Raw genomic sequence first — 18,390 nt, forward strand, 5'->3', positions numbered from 1 at the left:
TGCTGTCCCTGTTTATGCCTTCCGACCGCAGTGTAAGTGTGAGTTGCGGGGGTTACAGCGGTCTCAAGAAGGACCATGATACGGCGCGGGAAGACTCGTCTTGGCTCGGAGCAGTCCAGTCGCGTGCCCGTCGCCGGAGCTCCTCTTTTATTATGTATTTTTCTTAACTCCAAAATCCAGGTGTCGGTCAGTTGGTTGAGGCGGGGAAGAATTGGAATTATGTGAATAAGGGTGGAGGACAAAAGCTTACTCTTTCTTTGAAGGCAAAGGAGAAAGAGAGAGAGAGGAGGCGTCGAGGGTTTGTTGGAGAGAAGAAAGCCTGACTCGGCGCTCGTCGAATGGCAGAAGAGAGAAGGAGGAGCGAGACCAGACCCAGGCAAGCCGAAAACCAAACCAAACCAAACCTGCGGACCAGATTTGCGATTTGAGCAGAGATGGGGAACGTCGGCTTGGAGTAAAAACTGGGGTCGGGGAGGGGGTGAGGGGGAAGCAATGGGAGGCGTGTGGTAATAGAACGCCTCTGATTGCGTGGAGGCAAGCCAGACAGCGAGCCCTGAGTGGTCGAAATAGCTCTAGGTGGTGCTGGCTCAGGCGTGGGTATGCGCCAGGTGGTGGTGGATGCAGTACAGTTGCAGGTGAGAAAGAGAGAGAGAGAGAGAATGCAGGCGTCTTCGGCGGCGAAATTATGGGGTGCTTTCTGTGCTGCGTGCTGCGTTGGAACGCCGCCAGCACCGGGGTCCCCTAGTAGTAGGGTCTTCTGCGCTGCGGGTACTTCTTGTTCGTCACAGACAAGCCTGGGGGGTGTGCGCCACTCCACTGAATGGCAGGCCCTAGCCCCAGGTAGCCACTGCGTGTACTACGGAGTATGTAGGGTGTCTAGGACACCTTGTCCACGATGCCCTGGGGCTGGTGCTGTGTCTGTCTCTGGTGGCCTTACCAGGGCTGTCTTGGTGGGCCTTGTTAGTACAAGTCTCGAATTCGTCCTCCCTGTGGGATCCGGATGGAGATGCGACGCACCGCTGGAGAACCTAATACGCTGCTCAACTGCAGACAGCAGCGATCGCTAACATTTGGCAGGGCTTTACCGCGGGGTAAATGGATAGGATGCACCTGTGGATGTCGTGGTTGTGATGTAGCGGCGACTTGTTCAACTGTTCAATGGTTCACTGGCTCGGCGACTTTCCTCTCCATATCAGTCGAAGGGCGACGTGGAACTTCGTTGGCGAGCTAGTGCTGTCTGTAGCTTTGACGGAGTAAGACCTTCTCCCCTTTCAAAGCAAGGTTTAATGCTGTTTTGGGACAAGTCGAAGAAGGAGCTAGCGATAGCGACAACAATGGGCTGCCGGTACGATTTTCAGAAAAGAGGTGAGGGCAATGCATCGAAGATCGGCCAAGCTTTTTCGGGGGCGCGCAGAAGCAGAAGAGGAAGACGTGGGGTTTTATACAGGCATGCAGAGAATTGGGCCAGAAAGAAGATGTATGCGACTGTGCATAGTATCAACTAATTTCCTGGAACCAGAAAAGACGGGCAGACAAAGTCGAAATTATACGTCAAAGGCCATATACTTGGCATGCCACCTTGGTCCATGCAACCTGCGTTACGATTGCATCTACAATAATAGAGAAGTCAGAGTTCGAAGAGGGTGTTGCTACCTCCCGCAGGGGACGGAGATAGCCAGCCAAGGTAATCTAAGACCAGACAGCTCGTTTGTAAACATGCTGGGGATGTGATATGAGGTGTATGAAGTGCAGCAGGAAAAAAGAAAGTGTGTATAACCCAGCGACTCACATGGGCACGCCAAGTATACGCCCCTCAACTGCAACTGCACATGAAGATGAGATATCCCAAATGAGGTCTTTACGGATGATTTGAGTTGAACATCCAGAAACCCCCGTGAGCAAGGGTCTGGAGCTTGTGTATGTATACTCGTCGCTTTGTAGCCAGCGCATACTAGATAGTAACCCACACTTAACGCATGTAGTGTATGGCTGTACCTCTACTAGGTAGTACGCGACGCTTAAACCTGTCTTCAGCAGACATCGGCCGCTCCTGATGAAGCCCTGTCTGCTTTGTCCCAGGGATGCTATCGCTTGGGGAATCTGCGATTGCAATCCATGCTGTTGCACGTTCCTCTGTATTCTCTCCGTCACTCTCTTACTCTTCGGAGGCAACCCCGTTGACTTTGAAGGCCAATGCAGACAAGATTCTCCAATGCGTTCCCGGTCCCAAGACCCACTGGATGGCAGTGCGAAAATAAGTACATATGGATTGGTGAGAGGCAGAAGGTGAGAGTCGGGGGGTGGGGGTATGGAGTCGAAAAGGGGCCCTGGACGGCGCGCCGAACCAGGCATGGATGGGGGGGAAGGATGGAAGGACCGGAAGTCAAGTGGGGCCTTAACGACACAATAAAGGCACCTTCCGAGGCTCTCCCGGTTCAAGTGGATACATGCGCGGTGCCCAGAGCAAATACCATGCGGATATCATGGATATTCCTGATGAGGCGCAAATGTTTCTCTATGTATAGCCCGGCCTACGACTACAAGGACATGGGAAGCGTATCAAGGAAAGCCTCATCGTGCCAGTAGGGATGGGTAGGTTGATGCGGGAAGCCATGAGTGAAGCGTATGTAGTTACCACTGAAAAAGACAGCCCTTGGATACAAGCGGAGCTGATTACTGTACTGTAGAGCAGGGTGAATCGCACAAACCTAAGAGGAAGATGCTGACGAGATGGGATACAGGAAAGCGGTTAGCCAGACTTCAGTTGATGCCCTCGTTACTTTTCTGTTCATGTTTCAGGCGTCATAATGGATTATCAGTTTTTTGCGTCGTCAACGAGCGGTTTTGCGGTTGTATCTTCGAGCGAGGTGCCAGTTATCTTGCTGTGCCTCGGCTGTGTTAACTTCAACAGGCGGCCACAACGAGGCGATAGCGCCAAGAAATCACCAGGATATAACCAGGAGCGCGAGCTGCAGGTTCGTGTCGGTTTGGGCATGATCCGTGTTTGTCCGGGCTGGCCCAGACCACCGTGCAGCTACAGCATCCTCTCTGCCACAAATAGGTTGTTCGGTGTTGTGGCTTCTCAAGTACATCGACGACAGTCGGATCTGTACGGGATGGCACCCCGACTGCAACCATTACAAAGCATGTCTGACGCAAAGATAAAGTTGTCAGAAGGGCAAGCTTTTAGCAGTAAAGGATGAGGTTTGCCGAAGTCGCCGCCAAGTTGGGCCTCAGCAAAATCACTATGATGGGGCGTATGGATAGGTTAGGCGCTTTGACTTTCGAAAATTGGGCGGTGGAACCATGAGAAGATGGCATATTGCGACTGAAGAGCATGTCTGTGTTTTTCATTTCTTGTCATTCTTGCAACGATAGCCTGAGGCCAGCAGTGCTGAGTTGAAGTCTGGGTTCGAAGTGGAACGCAGGGCAATCCCATAGACGATCAGAAGGCTAAGGTATTTTAGAGAACGTCATTTGGCTGTATCAGGGATCAGCTAGCTTCAGTGTGAGGTAACTTGGCCCTTGCTCTGCGGTCAATTGTGTTGTATTGCTTAGACTGGTAGTGACGAAAGATGAAGTTGGGAGGGTGGCACACGAGACTGGGGAACGAGGGGTGTCGATGTCCATGAGGTGTGCGCTCCGTCTCGAACGGTCGAAATTCGGGGTTGACGAATTGAAGGGAAAGGGTGGGTTGTAGAGGGTATGGAGAAGGCAGATCACGATATGACCGAGCGATTACAGGAAGGGTATGGTGTGGAGGGAGGGGCGGCGTTTACTAAGAACGCAAAATGCACCAGGGAAGACAATGTGTGATTATATAACAACGGAATGTGGGGACTGACAAAGACTTGTGGGTCACCTCACTCAATACCGGCGACAGAAAGGAAATTTTCTGAATGACAGACAACGCCATAGGGTATAAGTTTACATAGCGAGCTTGGGTCTATTTGGGGCTAGTATTAGCTTTGAATGAATGCGATACGAACCAAAGGCCACCTAGGGCCAGCTGTTTAGTTCTATCAATCCAGGGCAAGGCACCACGGTCAACTTGCCCACTCATGTGTACCCAAGGTGAAGTTCGTTATGAACAAAATGTCAAGGTAAACTTTGAAAGGGATTCTGAGCCATACTTACAGGCCAGTGATCCGCATCATGGTTCACACTTGGCTCATGCCTGCAGGAGGGGTCGCCAGATAAATCTTCAGCACTTTGCTCTGTACTCCGTACTACCGGTAGTATCCACGCTACATTCCTCGAGGTGACATTCTTCGCGTGCAGATAGACACCTGAGGATCGCCCAACAAGTCGCTAATATGAAAGGATCCGCGAGCCACACGGCCACTCGGTGATCAACAATATCCAAAGACTTCCCTGATCTGCCCTTGCCTTCCACCCGAGGCCAGGCCCCCGCGCTGTCCACTTGGCGGGGCAACGACAATTGAGTAGGGAGGTCTGATCAAACACTCTCCACTATCCAGCCACCAGACTTCGTGCATTCCTCAGGAACCCGAGGACCATAGGTATCATGATCCATAACTGGTATCCATGAGAAGCTGGGGAATTGGCTCAAGAATGTCTCGTCCGTGTCTCTGTCTGTGCCCTCGAATTGGATCTACAAGGGTGCCGTCTGTTCTTTGTCACCCTTTTGCCTCAGCATGGACCCATCTACAGGATATTCCACTTCATCTTGGTGCACGGCATGTTGGCGAAATATTTGCATAAAAAAAGAAAAAAAAAAGGTGTTAACTGATAATCAAGATACTGGCAAGGACTCTTGCTTGGGATGACATGAGCAGAATCGAGAAAGTAGTTTCTCAACTTGCTTTGGCCAGGATGACAAAGCTTGCAAAGAAAAAAAAAAAAAAAGAAAAACAAGAACTAAACCTGTCACCCATGTGTTTCGTATAGTTTGGACAGCTACAATGCCCAAGGTACGAAGCGCGCTACCCCAAGTAACCTTTTTGACCCAGCTGGAATTCTCGCTACTCTAGCGTCTATTTCAGCTTCCAAAACACCACGCCTCAATGAAGAAAAGAGTTTTTGCCCTTGTCTGATATCAATGAACCTAGCATCACCGGGTATATGGTCCGTGGCTTTGAGACTGCCTAACCCCCTTGCCTTTCACATCCCAGCCCTGATGTCTTGCCATTGTCTCTCCCTCGCAACACACTGGTCCACTTTATCGACTTTCCAATACACAGCTCCCACCCGTTGCGTCGCATCCAGACGGGTAAACAATCCCCCCACTGTTCTTACCCGAACCAAGAACGCAAGCATCTGTAAATGGAGCGGTCACAATGGTTTATTCCCATCTCGGGAGCCTTCCTTTTACCATTTCCTTCCTTGTTGTACACTAGCATCATCCACGTGTCTCTGGTATTCATTAACCAATTGCCTTGGCCCATCCTCATCGATGTTGAATCGTTTTACTACTGTATACAACCTCACCTTTCATCGTGCTGATCTTTCCCCATCGCATTGATGAATCAGCACCACTAATGAGGGTCAGACAATCTGGAGAATTGTCTTGGGGTGGACATGTTTTGACGGTTTTGACACGGCGTCAGCCAGTCCATCAGCTGTCAGTCCAAAGGAAGTGGGAACCATCGTTGACACATTACGCTATTCTCAACTCGACTCTAAACTCTCCCCGTTCGAGAAGAAGCCCTACTTCAGATGAAAGCTGAAGCCCAATCATACTAGCTCACCATCGAACTACGCTCAGGATCGACACAACTTCAATCTCACCAAGCCTGTAGGGAGGCAAAACTCACTGGGATGTCCCCTAGGACTCTCCAGTTTCATCCCACCCCCGGTGCTTGAGACCGTCTTAACGCTAGCCTGTTAATTCTCCCATCCCTCCCTTGCCCCTGACGCCGTTGGTGAATCTCTTTTTACAGCGTCCCAGCGATGACGAGTTGCTGATGCGGCCTCTTTCCTGCGTTGTCTGCGCCATGTTGCTTGGGGCCCTGCAAGCTTAGCCGCCACCCCCAGTTGCTTGAATGTAGCAATTGAGATGGGAAGAACCAGGGATATCATCCAGAAAAACGACGTCCTCCCCGGCGGCTCAAGATCTGTTCTTGTTCTTATCCCGTCCTATTAAGGTCTCATATCATGAATAGGCCCATGGCACTAACTGCGTGCTCGTCTTCTGGTTTGTGCAGTGCTATGGACACCACAATTCGCCCGAGATTAACGACATGCGGCCTGGCAAGAACTACGGCGACGGCACTTCCGCGAGATTTTCTCTGTCTCTGGGCGACATTTCTTTGGTTTCGAGCAAGCCCAATGCTTGCTTACCTACCACCACCGTCCGTCACCTCGGGAGGCTGATGGCGACGATTCTTCTCAACCTTGCATCCACAGCCATTACTACCCTACCACCGCTTGGCTACGCTAAAATAGCAAGTATCTAATCGAGAATTGGTACTCATGGCCAGTCACCAGTTAATTCGAAGCATCGAGATATTACCGTCAGTCTGTTCTTGTCTGCTCGCCTTCAATCTGCCCACACCCCCTCTTTTCGAGGTGACATTGCTGATTTCATTAAACAGATCACTCATGTACCTCGGAGCTTTTCTCGCAAGTCTCACTCGCGTTACGTTCTCTACGTACAATCTCCACGTCCCAGTTCCCTTTACCTCCCCAGGTGGCCTGCCCCTTGTCTGCGCTTGGATACAACAGCAGGTCATGCAACATACGTATCACCGCTCTAGTGTGCTCATCACCCTGCAACACAGGAAGCATACGTGATCAGTCAAACCTGAGCGATGTACCCTCACGGTCACGTCCCTCTCGAGCCCCGGTCTAATGATCTCCCGCCGCCTCTGTTCTCGCCTACAACCCAAAACGCCAACCATGGCACCCTTGCTATGCTTATCCACGATACCTTCAAACAGCTAGCCTTTGGCACCAAAATCTCTGCGGTAAACTCTCCACTACTGAGCGAGGGGCTCTGAACCCCACGGATGGTCGTAACCTAGCCGAGCATCCGCGCAACCGACGAAGGATTTTAAGCCATGACGGGATAAGCCTTGAAAGAGGAGGGGTTGGCCGCCAGGCCGCCACCTACCTCAGTCGGATTACACTCGGGCTGTGCAAGCTAAAGCCATGTATTATTCGCATAGCTCCGAACTACAACATGCCAGGGACGAGCTGGTGCATCGACTGCACGTCAATTGTCGAAATCCTTCCTCGACCCACAATCGAGGCCGTTGCATCGAGCCAACGTGTGGAGAGTTGTAGCTATAAGAGGTTGTCACGGTTAATCGTCAAAATCTACGCGATTTGGCAACACCGCGAAAGACCTGTGTGACTGGTGTCACGCGCGTGTTTGTGGATGAACATGAGCCCCAAAGCACCTGGTCCCAGGTCACATCATGTCCTGTCAGATTCGTGGCGAGGGGGAGGAAAGAGGAGAATAACTGCCCGGAGTAACGTAACGTGAACATCCCACGGAACGGCGCACCTGTCAGTCATGGACTGGCCGGACAATATGGTAAATGGTTTCTGGCTAAACTCGGACGCCGGCCGCTAGAACCTACAACAATGCAGGACAGACCTCACATTCATCTTCTTTACGCTTTGACAGAAGACGAAGCGGCGAATAGGAGATTAAGAGTACCTGGTCTGGTTTTCAGAGAATGGCCACCGGCCCCTCTTCTTGGAATTCCGGCCCAAGCTAGGCCAATACGTTGATGTTCTTCAGCCAGGGACAACAGGCAGACCCTCAGCTTCGAGATGGTGAAGCCTCGCTGTTCAGGCTCCTTGCATGATTTTGAGTTTCGAGAAGGGACGATCTCGGCTTACAAGCCTAAAGCAGTCTCTGATGGACAACCCTTTGCACGGCGGTTCCCCGTCACATTCTCGTCAGTACAAGTAAACATGCAAATATACGGAGACAGCAAAAGGAGTTGCAGGGAGATTATGGTTCTTTCAGAGCCCTCCCCCCCCCAAGCAAACTCAACTTTGCCTCTATGGAGGGACACTGCCTAACGGTGCGATGCGTCTGACGTTCGTGCACCTGAGGGGCGTCTATCAACTTTCGTGTGGGGGAGGAAGATGAATAGGCTTCACAGCAGCCCTCTTACTAAGATCTGACGGATGATACTCGAACGGTATTCGTACGGAAGCCAAAATCTTAAGGGAATCCTTGGCTCGCTCCAAGGACTGTGTTTTTCTCGGTGCAATATGGGATTGCTTAGGGTGCACTTACCAGCTCGTGGCCCGGCCCCCAGCGGAATCCACTGTCCTCCACCCTCTTAGCGTTGACCAATTATGTCCACATGTCCCTGTCGGCACCGTGCCTAGGTGGACGTATGTGGTATAGGCGACGTTTCGTTACCAGTCTGGGAAACACGTTATGGCCACACACCCGTTCAATTAGAGCACGCTCCGCGGTCAAACCCCATCCAATTGTTTGTCATCTTTAACCAGTCCATCCCGCAAGCCCCATTTAACCAATCCCATCAGCCCCACCTCCGCCTGTCCGAACGAAATACGACTGGTTCCTCACTGTCGACGCCACAACCACGGCCTTACGCCTCGCTCCCACCATCTGGTTTTCAATGGAATCAGTGGAACTTGAGGCTTTCCGGAGAGGGCGCAAATGGGGAAAAGTTACTGTCACCAAGAATTAAACGATGGCGTCCGGAGCAGCATTACCCAGGCCACCAACCGCAGCCTCGCGTGCCGGACCGCCGCATTTCGGACCTGAATCCGAAGGGAGTTTAGCGAGTAGCACCCGGGCCTACGTCTGAGATGAGTGAACCAAAAAAAAAAAAAAGATAATACTCATTGACGAAAAATCACAGGACCAGGAGGCTTGTTACTAATTCTTGGCCAGGTTAATGATTTTCTCCGCCGCCTACTCTATTAGGCACACTCTTGCATATCCCGGCACTTGAGCACAGCTCACGCACAGGTTCACATCTGTCTGGTCTGGCATACTACGTGTGACTACTCTCCTCCTCCCGGGACCGGCATGCAGGGCCATGGCTCCGCAGTGTTATTACTGAGGGCCTCATCTCATCATTGTGGACAAAACGGACGCGTAAATAGCGCAGAGCCATCGCCAGATACGATTATAACGACGCCGATATAGCGCTCCATCCCGTAGTCCAAACCGGCCCTTAGACCCCCCAGTCTCGGAATGAAATCTTTGCTTCCAACCACGGTGTTGGCCAGATCTCATCGCGCATCGTCGTTGCTCTACCGTTGCTGCTGCGACCTCATCTCCAAGGCCTGTCATCACAGGGATCGGGCTCTTGGACTGCTGGGCGACGTCCGTGATCAGTGACGATGTGGACTCCCGGGTGCCAAACTTGGCATGGTATATCTATCAGGAGTCCAATAGCAAGGCAAAGATTGACAGCTGGATCTGCCCCCTTTTTCCCGCTTTTCCCACGTCACAACCTCGTCCGAACAAGTGATTCAAACAGTATCTAGGATAACTGCAAGGCCCATAAGCATTAGTAGCGTGAAAATATACCTCTCCTCTGTTGAGAACCAATTGTAAACAAGAACAGATCGGCCAGGCCTTGATGAGGGCTATCGTGACACCGCCGCCACACCGTCAGAAACGGGGGTTTCGCAGATAAATTGCACAGTCATGCTCGTCGGACAGGCCGTCATACCGTAGGCCTCATCAGGGGTAAAAGAAATCTTTCCTGTAAACCAATGGAAATACACAAGTTGACCACGTCGTGAGCAGCATGATACTCGCCACAGTCCAGGGCGTCCGAGTTTCGTCGCCAAGAATAGAGCAAAACCTCTCCCCCACGATATCACCCAAATATCTGAAAGGCTAGCACTAGTTACATTGCCCACAAACGTCGGCATGAAGCTGCCCGAGGGCTGATATCAGCAGGGGGGGTTCAAATGGGACTGGATTCTTCCTTGAGCAAACCGAAAAACGGGGGCACGTAGGTGTAGCTTCGTAAGCTCGTATGCTGTGTCCATCTTTACCCTTCCGAGTATTTCCAGAATGGTTCCCCCCCCCCCCCCCCCCCCCCCCCCCCCTTCCACATGGACATTGGCCTAGCGTGGACGACAGGCACGAGACAAGAAAAAGACATCGTTATACCCCGTAACGAAGCTGCTAGAATCGGACCTATTCGAGGCATCAACATCCGTGCAAACTTGACAGCTTGTCGTTGGTCCAGCCTCCCATCCATCCCCCCTATCCAACTTACCATAAACGCATCAACCCTCCCCCCTCCGCCCACCCCCCTTCTTTCGTGTTTGTTGACCCAAAAGACCAAGACTAGAAGGGAGCAATATCGCGAGTGTTATGACAGCAGAAGGATCACCGCCACCCGGGGGAAGGCAAAAAGAGCATCCAAAACACACGGCCCCTAGTACGCTTGTGAGGACAGTTAATCCCGCAGGGGTATCATGCCAGCAGCATCAACTTCAGACCATACGGCGGCGAGGGACGTATAGGAGTCATACCAAGCATAGCCAAAAGGGAAGGGGATGGGAAAAAAATAAAAAAGTTTGATCTTAAAACATGTCTTCAATAATCATGACATCCACTTGTACAGTAAGTAGTATAATCTATACCCGCGCCTCCCCTATTATGCTGCTTGTGAAAAAAAAAAAAAAAAACAACCCTGAATCCTGGAGTCCGTAAAGGGAATGCTAAAGCAAATGTCGTCCATCCAACTCCGGGGGCCATGCAATGCTTTACTGATGGAAAGAGGGATTCCCAGAAAAAGAAAAAGGCGAGAAAGCAAAAAAAAAAGAGGCTCTTCACAAACCACCCCCCTCCCCCTTTAATCCCAGCTCAAAATAACATGTTTAATGCACCCTGATGCTCTCAACCCCCTCGACCTAGTCCTTGCGGACGTACACGGGAATGCCGTACACGCACACCGCGCCGGCTGTGATGTACCTGAACCGACAGGCGTCCCTAGCCCTGGCGACGGCCTCGACCAGCGACGCGGCGCCGCCCTCGCTCGCCGCGGGCGTCTCCTCCTTCTTCTTGCCCTTGCCCTTCTTATCGGCGAATAGGCCCTTGCACTTGCCCTTGGCGGCCCCCTGGACACCCTTGCCGTCATCAGCAAAGGTGCCCTTCTCCATGAGCCCCCACTCCTCGAACAGTCGGCCGGCATACCGATCAATGTCCTTGTCAGTCACGTCCCAGAGGGTGCCCACGACAGCGGGACACCCTGCGAGCATGTAGTTCCAGACGGGGCCATGGCATTCGTACTCGCCGACGTTCTGCAGCGACGCTGAGCTACAACCCATCAGCAGCGCCGCCGCCTTGCATTTCTCCAATCTCCTGATCGTCTTGCCGCGGATGTACTGCGCGCCGCTGCCGTGCCCAAAGTATAGGAGAATGTCCGACCCCTTGAGCGCGCCCTCGAACTCGTCCTCAGTCGGGCACCGCGAGACAATACCTGTCCACGAGTCGCCGAGCCCCTTCAGGGGCTTCTCAAAGGTGGCGAGGGTGTTCTTGAGGTCCGAGCCCGGGTTGAGGATATACGTGCCATCCAGGGGGGAAACCGTAAGCCGGTGCTCTTCTTCCTCATTGGTCTCGCCGTCTACATTTCCGCCCTTTCTCTGCTCCAGGATCAACCGTCGAAGGCAGGACAGCGAGGGAACACGAGAGTACGCCAGGCCCTCCATGCACGGGAGGGATTCCCAAGGGAAAGCATGGAGCGCCTTGTCGAGGATGAGAATGCTGTGTGCTCCCTCCTCGGACTCCGAGGTCTTGGCGGCGGTGTGGTACGCCTGCAGGGCGTCAAAAGTGTCCAGAACCATGGAGTCAAAGTCAATCTCGTCGTAGGCGTTCCTCTCACCGTGGAACTGGAGGATGTCCACGACAAAGTAAAGGAGGTCGTTCAGGGGGTCTTCCATGTCGCTGTTGGGCGCCGAGGGGTCTCCCAGGCCGACAAAGAGGTCGAGGATGCGAGGTTCCAGGGCAATCTTGGGCGTCTTGGTCGTCTTCTTGCCACGAATTTGTCTTCGCGAGGGCAGGTGCTTGTCGAGAATCTTCGCAAAGGCCTTTTGGAACTTGGCGAGGAGCTCGGGACGATGGCGGTGTTGAGAGAAGATGCCCTTGAACCCGCCGAGCCAGATCTGCTCGACGTTGTCGAGGAGGTCCTTGAATCTGTTGTCCAGGTGTTCACGTTGCGCCCACCAGGCCGACTTGGCTCCCTTGGCGGTGTAGTCGCCGGCATTGTGACAGCTTGCGTTCGTCGCTCCGATAATTTCCATGAGCTCCTCGTGTCCGTGCTGGAAATCAAACAGCTCGTCTTCGCCATCTCTGGAGGCAACACGCTCCAGCGGCAGGCGGAGAACAAACGGGCTTTGACCCGCTCGCAACTTGGTGATGCATAGATCTTTACGGTTGTCGCTGAGCGAGATGGACAGGACGCTCCAGGCCTCGGGAATGATGTCGACGTAGTCGCGTTGGAAGATCGACATGTCGTCGGCAGTGACGATGCTCGCGCGCCTGTCGTCCTTGACCTGAAGAGCCAACGGCCAGCCCATCTCGCTGAAGCTTGGGTCGACCTGTTCTGTCGCTACGGTGTTTCGCTCCCGTTTCCACGTCAGGTTTCGCGCGAACTCGACAGAGCAGGCAGCGTATCCGAAGTTGCCCATATTTTTAGGCACATGCTGGGAAGCGGCCGACAGAAAGATGACGGTGCTTTGGAGCAACGCTGAGATGCGGTGAACCAGATGTCCGTTTCCAGAAATGGCTGCGGCAGCCTGAGCCTCCATCAGCTGAGCCTGCGCTTGTTCTAAGGTCTCGACAAATGTCGCACTGTCCTTTGAAGCCTTGCGGTCTGCAGAGACAGCCCGGCTCTGTGGCTTCCGGGGGGAGACCCCGGTCGGCGATGTCTTTTCCGTGGTGTTCTTGTCGGAGGCGGCGTGGATGGAAGGGTACGAAATAGTCGATTCCTTGACGACTGAGAAGACGGAGTCGCCCTCCATTTGCTTGATACCTTGTTCGATGAGACACGTCGCTTCGCTGATCTGCACCCGCAGAGATTCCCGTAGGTTGGTCGACAATTGCTTCGCTTCCTCGAGCAGTGCCGATGCTCCGGCCCAGTCACCCTTGCTAAGGTGCACGAGGGCCTTGTACATCAGCATGGAGGCCTTCAGGTCAGATGCGTGGTCGCTGGTTGGAGCAACGACGACAGCCTTGGAAGGTGCTGCAGCCTTCGTTTTCGGGACCGCCGCACGCTTTGTCGTTCTCGTGGTTGCGGTCGGCTTAGCTGTAGTCTTGGTCGCCGCAGCTGGTGCCTTGGTGGTTCGCGTTCGTCGCGTTGCCGTGGGCGCTGCCGCCGTCGCAGTCGCAGTGCCCTTGAGCGTGAGCTTTGCCATCTTATTGACCACTTGCTCATCGCTGACTCCAGTAATGGCGCCCCAGTTGTTGTTGTTCAGTGTGCCAAGCGTGACCTCCGCGAGCTCGAGAAGCAGCAATTCGTTTTCGTGATCCTTCATCTCTCCGAAAGACGCGCTGAGCTCACACGCGAGCTGGAAAGCCTGGCGCGTGGGCTTCACGGCCGTGGCCATGAGTTGCCTCGCTTCATTCAAATACCCGAGACTCTTGTCCAGCTTGCAGGCCTTGATCCACACAGAACCGATCCAACTGGCTGCTTGAGCCCTGTAGATGGAGGCATTCGTGGCGTTGGCAATCTGATGAGCCTTCTCTGCGTAGTACACCGTCTCTTGGAACATCCCAAGGTGGGCGTAAACTGACGAAAGATGGAGAACCGCCCTTAGCAGGCCGCAGGCAAGGGCCCAGTTGTCAGGACCGTCGGAGAGCACTAGCAAGCTTGTCGATGACTCTGGTGGTTTGGTGGTGCTGTCCGCGTCTGGTGAACCTTCTCTTGAAACCTGTGCCGAGTCTGTCTTGGTTGCGCCTTGCCAGCGTGCCTCAAGCTTTGTCCAGTCTTGGTACAGAAAACGGACACTAGTCTTGGCATGGAACAGCGCATGTTGGTATTCACCTTTGTCCCACTTGATGCGGGAGAATAGGCATGCGGCTCTCGCAAGCAACAACTTCCTCTGCAGCCTAGGAGCTTTGCGAATAGCAGACGACTTCTCAAAGACGGCCTCGCCCTGAAGCAACATCTTTTGACTGTGCTATGTTAGTAGAATCCACCACATTCGATTGGAAAAGGAACTTACGCTGCATCGGAATTCTGCTTTGCCAGCTCATGCTCCGTGAATGACACATAAAGGTTGACTGCGGCAAGATCGACATCGTTGCCTGAGGACTGTACAAACTCCTTTGCCTTGTTCAAAATCTCCTCGGCCTTCTCCGAGTAGCCGAGATGGATGTACTGATCTGCGAGGTTGCTGTGCGCTTGAACCAGGAGATCCGTCGATGAGTCAGAAAGCTTCTGCGAGATGTTGGCGGATAGTGTGAGAATCGAAAGCAAGAACTCGTCCTCGCCCCTGAGTTTCGCGTACTCGGCAATCGCGCCCAGCTGCCTGAGCAGCCCTTCAGCATCGCTAACCTTGGACAGCATATCCTCCTTAGTCTGACACCCACTAACAATGGTCCGCCAAGCACCAATGGACTTTTCAAAATCGCTGGTACGCCACTCAGATTGGGACTCCACAAGAGCTAGAGTTGACAGAAACCCAGCCTCAAGGTCCGGCACGTAGCCTGCCAGATTGCTGTCCTCCCCAAGATTCTGGGTGCGACATGCCTCGAGAACCGCTTCGGTCTGTTCTCGAAGGTCTTGAAAATGGTTTGCGTCGCCGATTGCCATGGTAAGCAGTTGAACTAGAGTACGCAGGCGACGAACGGGAAAGCGGTCGATCGAGTAAATCCTCAGCAGGGCTTCGGTAACCGGCTCCTTGATGTTGTCTGATTTCGAGTCGCCCGACGAGTCGGATAAAATCAACTGAATGATGCGCTCCAGAACTGCAGCCCGCTCGATATCCGCCAGAAAGAACGTCCAGTCGTTCCAAGACTGGTCGAGCTTGACCATGGCACCCAGGGTTCTCGACAACGTCTCTGTCTTGACATTAGCGCCCCAGGCCACCGCAGCTGACTTCTCGGACAAGGAGGCTGCCACTGCGGACAAGACGCCATCCTCAACCATGTTGGTGCAGATAAGTTTGAGCGCGTCGCGAGCGTCATTGGTGCGGCCGCTATGCTTGGAAAGGTCTGCGAAATACTCCAGCTTAGCAGTCGTTTGCGCCTTGTCCTTCTCCTCGGAGGGCCTATCCTTGACACAGTCAACAGATCGTCTCAGGGCGCGCAGGAGAGTCTTATCGCCCGGCTTGCCGTCATTGTTACGGCGGTACCAGTGGAAAAACATGTAGTAGAGATGTGACAGCTTGACGTAGTGAGAGTTGGAGGGATCGGCTTTTGAGCTAGGGGCGGTGATATCGCCCATGGAGTCGAGCAGCATTAGACACTCTTGCAAAAGGCCATCGAGAAGCTCCCACGTCATCTTGCTGTTGTCAATATAGGACTTGGCAACCATCAACGCCGAGTCCATGATTTGAGGAACGGAGCTTAGTAACATCTGTCGTCTCTGCTCATGACGGACACGGTCCTTGGCTGCCGAGTCCCTCGTGGGCGCCTTCCCGAGCCATCGGACGGAAAATCGGGGGAATTGCAACACCAGCTTGTTGAGAGAATCCATAATCTGATCCGACACTTCTGATTTTTTTGCTGCCAGAATCCCAACTGCTGATCTGCGAGCACCGGATAGATTGGTCATGAGTTCCTGGAGATCTGTTGAGTCGCCCTTGAGTGATCCCTGAAGCGCATCAATGACTTCGGCCAAAACCTTGGCCAACTGCTCTTGAGGTATCGGCACCTGTTTTCCGTATACAGCGACAAGCTGCGCTGCAATGGCGCAGCATTTCGCCGCCGAGTCGCTCTCTGGGTCCAAAGTTGCCTTGATCTTCAAAATCCACTCGCCGGAATCCTTGTAGAAACGAGCAGCCTGGGCTGCAGTGCCCAGAGCCTGGTAAATGATGATGAGCGGCGATTTGGATGACAATGTCGGCTTGAGGTGCTGGCTGGTGATCATGTTGTTGACGCGCTGGAAAACGTCAAGAGATTTGCGATATGATCCTGTCACATCTGACTGGCCCCGACGGATAAACGAGGTGAGGCATCTAGACAGTGGCGACACTATGTCCTTATCAACGTCTGCCTTGTGACCAGCCATTGGCCACCAATGTAGCCTCGCCTCCAGCCCAAGCGCTTGCAACTCCAATGCGGTATTAGGGGAGCAGCTCAGTCGCGGATCCGTCGCTGTGTCGTCGTCCTTGTTTGAAACGCTGGGGGCTAGCGAAAGGAGCAGTTGTGAAAGCAAGTCGAGTTGTCGGGCAGCTTTAGCTTTTGCTTGTGCTGATTCTTTCGCGGATTCCAGAAGAAGGTTTGTTGGCGAAGTCGGGCAGGAGGAGGCCAAGGAGGGCAGAGCTGCCTCGATGATTGCAGCCTTCTTGGTCGAAGACATTAGGCGCAAGATGTGAATCTGAGTTGAAACAACTAGGCCCAGAGTTGGCCCGGAGAACTTTGCGTCACCAAAATTCAGAAGCTCTGCCAGCCCTTTGATCTTCGTCTCAGCTGCTGCCGCCTTGCTCGATTTCAGTTTAAGTTTAGGCGACGTAGACAACGCCTCGAGTCTCCGCTTGAGAATGTTCAATTCTTTCAGCGCGTGCTCTTGAAGACCCAGTCCAACAAGCTTTCCGACATATGAAGACATGCCACTCTCCAACTGAAGCTCAGGAAGGGCCACTGCCCCCGATGTCTGAAGGCTTCTCAAACAGGCGAAGGCAGCTCGCAAGCACTCGACTGTCGCCAGACACGTTGTCGGTGGTGACGAGGTTGTCGTCGGTTTGGGGGCCGGCTTGGACGCAGTCATCGGCGATGTTGAGGTTCTGTTCAGCGACCGCGGCTGCATGGGTGTCATTGGCAACGAGTTCGATCGTCTCAGTGTCCGTCGGCTTGGAGGTTTTCGCAGGTCCTCGCCCGAGTTTTGTCGTCGGCATGGCGTGGTGGGCGCTGGAGTAGGCGCAGGCTTGGAAGCCTCGGTAAGCGATTTGAGTGCGACGTTGATAACATGTGCCGCGAGGGCAGCCTTCTCCTTCGCGCTCAGTTCATCCTTTTTGTTTGCTGTCGCACCAGCTCGTGTTGATCCGGTGGTCTTTCCCCTCGCTGTTGTCGCCGTCGTCTTCGTTGTTCGTGACGTAGTTTTTGTTGTTGGGACAGTTTCGTTCTCTGTCGCGAGAAGTTCTTTGAGCAACACCGAGGTTGCTGATGTGCACGTCGTGGTTGTTGATGCCGCCGCCTTGACGGCGTCGACTTTGCTCTGTAATGAAGTCATGTGGTTGAATGTGAGGAGGTCCTAGGCATATCGTCAAAAAACCTCAAAGTTCATTCCAAGATGTGACCAGGGTTGGTCAAAAAAAGCGAATTGCTAATGTTCGAGAAGCAATTTGGGCGTGACTTCATGCAAATCCACAAAGGGTGCAGTTGGCAGTTTGGCAGATCTCGCTAAACAATGCCCCGGGGGGTTGCCCAGGGCAACCTTTGTCCGGTTCGGTCCGTGGGACCGGAGCTATTGGTGCACGGACCATTTCCAACTCCCAGTCGCGGCTACTTGGAACTTTTTTGCTTCTCAAAGACTAGACAAAAAGTGTCGCTGGCATCAAATTACTCTGTCCATATCGGTTGCCCGAAACTATTTTGAAATGTCGCGAATCGCTACCCAGCGGCTGTTTGCCTCAGCTTCCTGTCTACGAAATGTGGTCTATGCCCAAGCCGCGCATCGCCCCCTCTACTTCCATGCCCGGCACGCGAGCTCCCTCCCCACAGTCGCACAGTTGGACTTCTGGAAGTCGCTAATCCCCAAGCCGTTCCGACGCGAAGAGAAGCTCCCTGATGATCCATCGATCAAGCGAGTTAAATCGAAGAGAAAGAAGGAGTGGAACCCCGCTACCTTCTACATTGTCATATTCCTTTTGATCGGCTCCATGTCCATTAATATGCTGTCGACGAAGCAGTCCTACGAAGCCTTCTCGCGCCAGGCCGATGTTCGCATCGGAGTCTTGCGGGAAGTAGTCGAGAAACTGCAAAGGGGCGAGGCAGTCGATGTGGAGAAGGCGTTGGGTACAGGCGATCCTCAGAAAGAATTGGAATGGGAAGAGAGTACGTGGGCGACAAAACGACCCTTAACTACCTTGAATGCTGACGAGCCCATAGTGCTGAAAGAAATTGAACGAGAGGATGTCTCACGGCAGAAGAAGCAGGATAAGGCACGACAGGCGGACAGCGCAAGTAAGAGCAAACCCGAACCGAGTGTAGACCGACCACCAGTTGCAGTCCCAGACGCCTCTAAGCCACCGGCTCGTGGTATGTCGAGCTTCTTTTAGCTTCATAATGGATACGCTTTGTAT

General features: G+C 53.2%; 2 protein-coding genes across 2 annotated transcripts; one reads left to right on the forward strand and one right to left on the reverse strand.

Moving 5' to 3' along the window:
- Window positions 1-10,836: 10,836 nt before the first annotated feature.
- Window positions 10,837-17,318, reverse strand: CTRU02_213614 (cell division-associated protein bimb; the record flags this gene model as incomplete). Its single annotated transcript, XM_036730050.1, has 2 exons — window positions 10,837-14,098; window positions 14,149-17,318. 2 exons carry the CDS (start codon window positions 17,316-17,318, stop codon window positions 10,837-10,839), a joined length of 6,432 nt encoding a protein of 2,143 aa, XP_036578311.1.
- A 367-nt stretch (window positions 17,319-17,685) lies between these two features.
- CTRU02_213615 (uncharacterized protein) lies at window positions 17,686-18,366 on the forward strand (the record flags this gene model as incomplete). Its single annotated transcript, XM_036730048.1, has 2 exons — window positions 17,686-18,142; window positions 18,197-18,366. 2 exons carry the CDS (start codon window positions 17,686-17,688, stop codon window positions 18,364-18,366), a joined length of 627 nt encoding a protein of 208 aa, XP_036578310.1.
- Window positions 18,367-18,390: the final 24 nt, after the last annotated feature.

The sequence above is a fragment of the Colletotrichum truncatum genome, assembly GCF_014235925.2.
Source record: "Colletotrichum truncatum strain CMES1059 chromosome Unknown Contig_0010, whole genome shotgun sequence".
Lineage (NCBI taxonomy): Eukaryota > Fungi > Ascomycota > Sordariomycetes > Glomerellales > Glomerellaceae > Colletotrichum > Colletotrichum truncatum.